The 8,237-nt window shown below is 52.5% G+C and overlaps 1 protein-coding gene across 1 annotated transcript; it reads right to left on the reverse strand.

Moving 5' to 3' along the window:
* Window positions 1–450: 450 nt before the first annotated feature.
* On the reverse strand, window positions 451–6,007 carry ERP29 (endoplasmic reticulum protein 29). Its single transcript, XM_048515030.1, has 3 exons — window positions 5,792–6,007; window positions 3,637–3,775; window positions 451–1,872 (listed from the first exon to the last, which is right to left on the reverse strand). The coding sequence occupies exons 1-3, from the start codon at window positions 5,933–5,935 to the stop codon at window positions 1,370–1,372; spliced, it is 786 nt and encodes a 261-aa protein (XP_048370987.1). The 5' UTR covers window positions 5,936–6,007; the 3' UTR covers window positions 451–1,369.
* Window positions 6,008–8,237: the final 2,230 nt, after the last annotated feature.

The following is an 8,237-nucleotide window of genomic DNA, read 5'->3' on the forward strand; positions in this document are numbered from 1 at the left end:
CAGCCAGATTTGTTATGAATGCATCTATATGGCTGCTTGGTGAATAATAAATGCCTTAATCAGGACCTTTGAGTAGGACATAAGCCCAGCTAGTGGGGCGGTGTGTGTGTGTGTGTGTGTGTGTGTGTGTGTCATTCTAATTTAACAAAAACCATTCCAGTTTCTGGTTCTTGTGATTCTGAAGGTAGGCTTGAAAGTTAGTGGACGGTGAAGGCACAGCTCTCAAAGGACTGCAGACAAGGCCAAAGAAAAAAGAAAAGGGAGCTGCTGTTTTTATTTTACACAAAGACTGGCACTCCTAAAAGTGCCAATCTGCACACCCGGAAATTCCCGCATTTAGACAGTGAAATTTCAGATGGTCAATGAGATCTTTGCATTCAGTAGCACAACAAGGAATTTGAGGACACTGGTTTCCTTAACAAAGCAGCCATAGAGAATCCCACAAGCATGCCGGTTTCAGATAACCTTTATTAGCAAATTAAGCACTGTCGTAACTTGCCCCCAACCCATTTGCAAATACTGTTCAGTAAAAGACACGATATCCCTGGCTCCTCACCCTCTCGGATGCGTGTGTCGCTCTGCCCAAACCTGTGCTCCCCAAAAAAACACAAAGTCAACCCCGCTCTAACTGCTCCCCGGCCTCCTCCACTGACCGAACCCTCAGCTCACAGACTCAACGACTCTGCAGGGGGTGATCATCTTGAACCCTCATCGGTCAAGAGTCCTGAGGACTCCCAACCTCGGGAAGCCACCAGAACTGGATGTCAACAAGATGAACGCAACCCAGCCTCAGACCGTTCCCCCGGTTTCTTCCAGAACTGGAAAGTGAGGGGCTGGGGGGCGGGGGTACTGTCAAGTAGGTCAGATGTCGGTGCAGGCGTAACCTTGTGAATTCAGCCAGTAAGAACAAGCTGCCCAATGTTCTGTTGGTGGCCATCTTGAAATCCACTAAGGAAGAACAGGCTGGTTGAGGTCCTGGAAGCGGCCTTCTGGGGAACAGTTTTTGTAAGGACAGCACCCATAAATACAAAATCCTTCTGAAGTACACCCCCACCCCCACCCACCCATCTTGCCTTTTTCAACAAAGGATTAACAGACATGCCACCCACCCACAAAAATGCCCTTGTCTTTACTAGGAATGATGACCGTGGCCCCTGTACCGTGGGAACAGAAGGTGTTCAGACCGCGTGGAGCTCTTGAGTCCCCAGAAGAAGGACCTCGTCAACGCAAACCGAAAAGATTACGGCATCTCCCTAAGAGAATGGACTCTGCAGCCTCTTGCAAAGGGGGTGGGACGGTTTTGCTTGTTTCGAGGAGCACCGGGTGGGACCGCGACCCACTCTGACCTCGCCGCCTTCACGCCGACCCGTCAAAGCTCTTCTCTGTCATCCTTCTTCGTTTGGAAGGAAGCGAGGATATTCAGGCGTCTCTGCAGATCCTCTTTCTTGCCGTCGCTCATCTTGGTCTCCTCAATGAGCTTGGTGATCCGGGAGAGCTCGCTGGCGGCAAAGGCGTCCCCCTGGGAGAGGATTTTGGTCATGATCTTGACGTACTGATCAGCCGACTTCTTGTCGGGCTCCTTAGCAGCTGCCAGAAGCTTCCGGCCCTCCTCCAGGAGAATCGTGCGCTTTGACTCCTGGGCGGTGCTCACGAACCTGCCGGCCAGCGTGTCAAAGTCCTTCAAGCATCCCGGCATGCCCATGTAGATGCCTCTGCTCTTCAGCCACCGCTGGAGGTCGCTGGCTTTGACTTGGCCGCCGTACGGCAGCGGGTTCTCCAAGTCCCCATTTTGGAACAAGTAAAACGCGGGGTAGGCGTCTTTATCCAGCTTGTACTTCTCCCCCAGATCCATGTTCATCTTGTCGCCATAATCTGGAAAGTAAACCCAACCGTAATATTTTGTTGGCGGGGGTGCAAAGTTCAAACCCACCATTACTCCCAGATAGCCCAGGCCAGCCTGATTCCCCGCTCTGCCACGTGAGCTGTGGAGGCTTATCTGGGGAATCCAGATTAGCCTGTGCACTCCCACACATGCCAGCTGGGTGACCTTGGGCGAGTCACAGCTTCTCGGAGCTCTCTCAGCCCCACCTACCTCACAGGGTGTTTGTTGTGAGGGGGGAAGGGCAAGGAGATTGTCAGCCCCTTTGAGTCTCCTTACAGGAGAGAAAGGGGGGGATATAAATCCAAACTCTTCTTCTTCTCTTCTACTCCACCAAATGAGGCTGGCACGTTTTAAATATTTGAGCAGCCTGAACGAGACCCCGAGGAGGCTGTTGAAGCCAAGAGGTTGTCAGGATGACACTTCTGAGCTTCGGGGTCCAGGTTGCAGCCCAGTTCAAGCAAGATCCCAACCCTCTGCTATGTCACACAGAGGAACTTGCCAGGGTCACCTGTCAACTGGTCCAACACGCCCTGCCAGGTAACAAGGAATGGAAACTGCTTCAAACAGAGTTCTGCCACCCACAAGGTCCATTAAGGCTTCAATCTTCACAGGCAAGAAAGAACAGGCAGTTCTGAAGAACTTGGTATTTGGCTCAGGCTATGAGGATTTTAATGGGGATCATTCCTAAGCAGCCTTGGCCCAGATAGCCCAGGCCAGCCTGATCTCGTCAGATTTCAGGAACTAAGCAGGGTTGACTCTAGCAAGTATTTGGATCGGACACCTCCATGAAATACCAGGATCGTAACCTGGAGGCAGGCAATGGCAGATCGCCTCTGAACATCTCATGCCTTGAAAATCCCACCAGGGGTCGCCATCAGTCAGATGTGATTTGACGGCAAATTTTTTCCCCCCTAAGGAAGTGCAGACTTTACAGGCCGCTTGAAAGAGCTGGAGGGGTCTGGGTTGCTTTGGCAATGGGGCAATCTGCACCTGGGAGGCCTCTGAGCTGGGCGGGGGGTGCTGTATCCAACATTTCCCCCCATGTCCCATCTTGCAGCTCAGACGGTGCAAACCAGCACCCAATCATGGTGGTGGTGGTGGGGGGGGAGAAACTTCTTTAATTGCTTGGAAGGTCTTTAATTAACTGAGTATGCTGTAAGAAAGTCTAACGGCAGCCTTTGCAATGTAATACCAAAGGTGGGCCGGTTCTAGTTGAAGATATTTATGTATTTATCAGGTTTTCTCAGGACTTTTGCAGACCTGCTCTAAAATCTGACTGAACATACCAGTGGTGGGATCCAAAAATGTTAATAACAGGTTCCCATGGTGGTGGGATTCAGACTGTGGCGTAGCGCCAATGGGGCTGGGTGGGGCATTCCGGGGGCGTGGCCAGGCGTTCCAGGGGTGGGGCATTCCTGGATGGGGTGTGGCAAGGACACAGCCGCTGCGCTGGTCCTTGGGCTGGAAACGAATGCACTCAGGCGCAGGCTGCCACACACGCCGGTGCACCTCCTGCTAGACTGCTTCAAGTTCTGTGCACTACTGCTGAGAGGAGGGGCGTAACTAAGGCCAAAATCACGTGGCAAAATCACCAATTAGTAACCCCTTCTCGGCACACACAAATAATTAGTAACCTACTCTCGGGAACCTGTGAGAACCTGCTGGATCCCACCTCTGAACATACCCAACAGTTTTCTGTCCAGACAGGTGTGCAAATACAGATACCTGTGTGCAAATCTGTTAGAGGGTCTCACCTGAGATTCCCACCTCTGCCACCAACAAGTCCTCGCTGGACCCGGAGCTTTCAGCCACCTTTTTGAACTCATCTTGCTTCTCTCCGTAAGGGTACTGGGTGTCAAATTTCACCAGGACAAACTTATGCTTTGGGATCACCTTTAAAAAAAAAGGCAGAAGTTTAAGTTTAAGTGGACCACTTTAGTGCACGATGCCCCAAGTCATGTGCAGAGACTGTTGAACCCACCCTGGGACGTATTTGAAGGGTGGGATAAAAATAAATTAAATAAACAAACATGTGCCCTGTTAATTCTGGTTTGAAAATCTCCAAGCTTCGCCGCTGGTCAGCGAAAAGCAGCAACCTTAAGCAGAGTTTCCTGCAATATCTTCCTCGCCATTTATCTACAAAATGATCAACCCAGTTAATGACAACATGATATTTCTCTCCTGTTTGTTTTCCTATGCCATTCGCAGAGAGTTCAAGGCTGTGGCGTAGGAGGTTAAGAGCTCGTGTATCTAATCTGGAGGAACCAGGTTTGATTCCCAGCTCTGCCGCCTGAGCTGTGGAGGCTGATCTGGGGAATTCAGATTAGCCTGTGCACTCCCACACATGCCAGCTGGGTGACCTTGGGCTAGTCACAGCTTCTCGGAGCTCTCTCAGCCCCACAGGGTGCTTGTTGTGAGGGGGGAAGGGCAAGGAGATTGTCAGCCCCTTTGAGTCTCTTGCAGGAGAGAAAGGGGGGATATAAATCGAAACTCTTCTTCTTCTTCTTCTTCTTCTTCTTCTTCTTCTTCTTCTTCTTCTTCTGTGTCCAGTTCCAAAAAGACACAAATGAAATAATAATTTAAAAAATCAACGCAATCAGAATGAATTATAATTAAACGCAAGTCTGAATAAGCTGGATCAAAACTGAAACTAACAACTGGAACTTCAAGTTTTCTTTAAGATCGGGCACCATCAAACGCAGGGGGAAAATGGGCAGGCAGTGTGGCAGAGTGGTTCAAATGTCAGGTTAGGATCTGGGAGAACCGGGTTCCGCTCCTGCAGGCACTGTCCCAGCATCTCAGGAAGGGCCCTGCTGCAGGATGGGGCTTGCCTGGAGCCCAGTGGGGCGCCAACTCCCACGCACTGGGGCCGGTTCCCACGCCTCCAAGGCAACAGCGTTCTGTTTTCACAACATGAAAGGTCTGTACATGGCCTTCGCCCCCGAAGCACAGCTGCATGCGTGCCGTGCAAAAGCAAAGTATCACACACACACCCCTCACCCTGCAAATTCTCTCTCATTTCCTGATACATGCTGCTGTGTGACTGCAGGGGAAAGTTCTCTGCACATGCACAGGGGAAGAGGAAAGGTGGGGAAAGCTCTCTGCACACGCAAAGGGCACACCCCCTTTCAAAATGACACTCCGTCATGTGTCTCGTCATGGGTCATCCCTGGCAGGCCGGTCCTGAAAGAGGGGCTCGGCGCCTCCCGTCCGTCGCCAATGAGATCCTGCCAGGAGGCAAAGCAAGCCGGGGCTCTCTTGATCCACTTGGACTCCTGCGATTGGTGCCTGGCACAAGCCCCGCCCCCGCCCCTTGCCTCCCATTGGCTCCCCCCCCCCACCAAAAGACAGGTGGGCGGGGAGAAATCTTTGCAATGGCAAAGTTGCAATTGTGAATCCGGAGCGAGAAAGACACGGGTCGGGTCAGGGGGTACGTGGGGAAGGCCCACCCGCCCCCTCCAGGTGCATGCAACATTCTTTACGTTCCCCATTGTTACATGCAAACAATTTGTACACTGTCAAATGGGCGTGTGTGTGTGTGTTTACAATGAAACCCTTTCAGAAGCCCCGCAGTTTGTAGCCAGGGTTTCCCGCCGGCCTTTCATCTCGGAACAAGCCCCCCACCCCCACCCCCCGCAAATCAATGCCTCCCGCATCGCCCAGCGCGCCAGCCAAACGCGCTCTGCCCATGCAGCCCGGCCTAAAGGCTGCCAGGCGGGGATGCGATGGCGCCCCTGACCCCGTCCGGCACCTGATAGGCCGGGAGGGGTTGGGGGGCCGCTTTTGGACTGACGCTCCCCCCTGCGTGTCGCTGGTCCCTTTGCAATGCCAGCCTTCGGGCTGCAACCGGGCCGGGCCTTTGCAATCGAGGGTCGGTCCGCCGCCGGTGCGAGCGGGTGGGGGGCTTACCTTGTAGAAAGTGACGGTGTCCAGCGGGAGGGCGCCCTTGGTGTGCAGCGCCCAGCAGCCCCGCCAGGCCGGGCACGACAGCAGCGCCAGCAGCAGCAGCAACAACCGACGGGCAGCGGCGGATCCGGGGCTCCGCACGGCCATGGCGAGCGGGTGCGCTACCGGGGCGGCCGGGCAGGCAGGCAGGCGGCAAGGCAGGGGGGCGGGACGAGGGGAGGCTCTGCAGGGAGGGGCCCGTAGCACGGTCACGTGGCCTCCACGCCCCGCCTCCCCCAGCGCCCCAGGTGTGCAGAAGCAGGACCATCAGAGGTATTTCTGCAAAGTCAGGGGGGCGTGCCTCTGAGCACACGCAGAGTGCCTTTTGCATCGCTGACCGTAGCAGGGTCTTAGGCAGACGCCCACTTGCAAGCGGGCAAAATCCACGATAGCCATGCCTTCCCTGCGATGCACCCCCCCCCCCCCTTTGTGCAAAGCCCTGCCGGAGGGGGTCCGAAAAGCTCTCCCTCTCGCCTGGCTTTGCGCAAAGGGCCCAAAACTGAACTACCTGTTGGCAGGCCCTGGAGTCAACCAGTACAAATCGTCGATTCACAACATCCCATGGATTATGTATTATTGTGGTCTATCTTCTACTGTATTTAGCGGGCTGAAACGAGGATCTTGCTGTGGCATCGTTTAATGCGTCAGGTTAATCATACAGGAGCTTTACTTCAGCTCTGGTTTTAGGCTTTTGGTTGGTTCTACAGCCCCTAATCTTGTTGCAGTGCTTACTGGAAACCCCCCCCCCCTCCACACACACACACACACACACACACACACTTCTGCGGGTTGTATTGACTCACTCTGTGCTATCCACCTTGAGGCCAAGTGACAAAGGTAGGCTATGAAGGAAGGAACTAAAAAACAAACAACAAATGGCTCTCACATTAGAAACTATCCTTTCTAGGCAAATTTGTGGGCTCTCTTAAGTTAAAATGTTTGGGACAAAAGACCAAGGAAAACTGGGACCTAGTGTGTTGAGGGTTTTACGGGTTGTATGGCCATGTTCCAGTAGCATTTTCTCCTGATGTTTCAGTAGATGCAGGTGAAATGTCAGGAGAAAATGCTGCTGGAACATGGCCATACAACCCGCAAAACCCACAACACACTAGTGATTCCGGCCGTGACAGCCTTTGACAATACATGAAACTGGGATCATTTATTGTTTTTAGTGCATTTTTTTAAAATCCTGGTCTTCCCCCAAGGAGCTCAGGCTGGTACACGTGGTCCTCTCAGCCTCCATTTGGCCCTTACAACCCTTCAAGGTAGGTGAGCTGATTGTTATATTTCACCAACAAATGCATCCATATTAAACGATCCCCAGATCTGGCTCTGGGCCATCAGAGGCCTGACGCGTCCTGCTTTCAAGAACCTGCGACTGATTTCAAACATCTTGATAAGGCCCAGAAAGACGTTTCCTTGAAACCGCCGGCCGGTTTTTCTCCATTCAACCCGGCACCATTCGACTGCTGAAGGTCATCTGCTCTGGTGCCCCCAGCAAAGTGGCTTGTGAGCCTCTCTGTGCCCGCTCAGGTCTGCCAACAGGCAAAGGACAACCTGCAAACCCAGCTGTTCCCTCTTCATCGCCTTTGTGTGCTCCTTTTTACGGCCTGTAGCTCCTGCCGCAGGGCTAGCCTTTAGCACAGTCCAACACTTGAATGTCCCACAACAGAAGGACCCCCCCCCCCCAGTCAGTTTAACTACTTGTGCCAGTTGCTTTAAAACCAGCCAAGTCCCTTGCTGCTTGTGTCCATTGGTCAGATACCCAACCATTATTTAGAGAAAAAAAAGCAGGAGCAAAGCTTGGCCTTTTCCATGTTAGAAAACATGTAATTCGGAGATGCTGTCCTGTAGGTACCAATAACGTATCTGGGGTGGGGCAGAGGGGACTGATAACCCAGGCACCATTCACCTGGCTCATGTGGGGGTGCATTTTGGCCACCCACCCCTGCCCCCTCTCCCCATAGGCCAGGCCAACTTTTCTTCAAGTGTGCCGAGGCCTGCAACACATATGCCAGTTGGGTGACTTTGGGCTAGTCACAGTTCTTCAGAGCTCTCTCAGCCCCACCTATCTCACAGGGTGTTTGTTGGTGGGGTGGGAAGGGAAAGGAGATTGTAAGCCCCTTTGAGTCTTCTTACAGGAGAGAAAGGGGGGGGGGTATAAATCCAGCTGTACTTCTCTTCTAATTATCTGAGATTTGTTTACAAATGGCAGTAAGCTGATTTGTGAATCAATATGTATGAACACTTGTTTTGCAAATTCTTGAATGCAAGAATTATGCAGCCCAGAACTCACAAACTTCCAGATTACACTTGGATTGCTACTAAGCTTGAGATTTATCTCAAGACAAATTCTGCAGCCATGAAGACTAGGATCCTCGTCAAATGAAGGCCAAGATACTAAATTCTG

The sequence above is a fragment of the Sphaerodactylus townsendi genome, linkage group LG13, assembly GCF_021028975.2.
Source record: "Sphaerodactylus townsendi isolate TG3544 linkage group LG13, MPM_Stown_v2.3, whole genome shotgun sequence".
NCBI lineage: Eukaryota > Metazoa > Chordata > Lepidosauria > Squamata > Sphaerodactylidae > Sphaerodactylus > Sphaerodactylus townsendi.

What these genes read in the sequence shown, in the direction of transcription:
- ERP29 (XM_048515030.1), bottom strand. Translation starts at nt 5,935, where the DNA reads ATGGCCGTGCGGAGCCCCGGATCCGCCGCTGCCCGTCGGTTGTTGCTG. An exon ending in ACACCGTCACTTTCTACAAG is followed by an intron (nt 3,776 to 5,791) that starts GTAAGCCCCCCA and finishes TTTTTTTTAAAG; the next exon opens with GTGATCCCAAAGCATAAGTT. An exon ending in GGCAGAGGTGGGAATCTCAG is followed by an intron (nt 1,873 to 3,636) that starts GTGAGACCCTCT and finishes TTTACTTTCCAG; the next exon opens with ATTATGGCGACAAGATGAAC.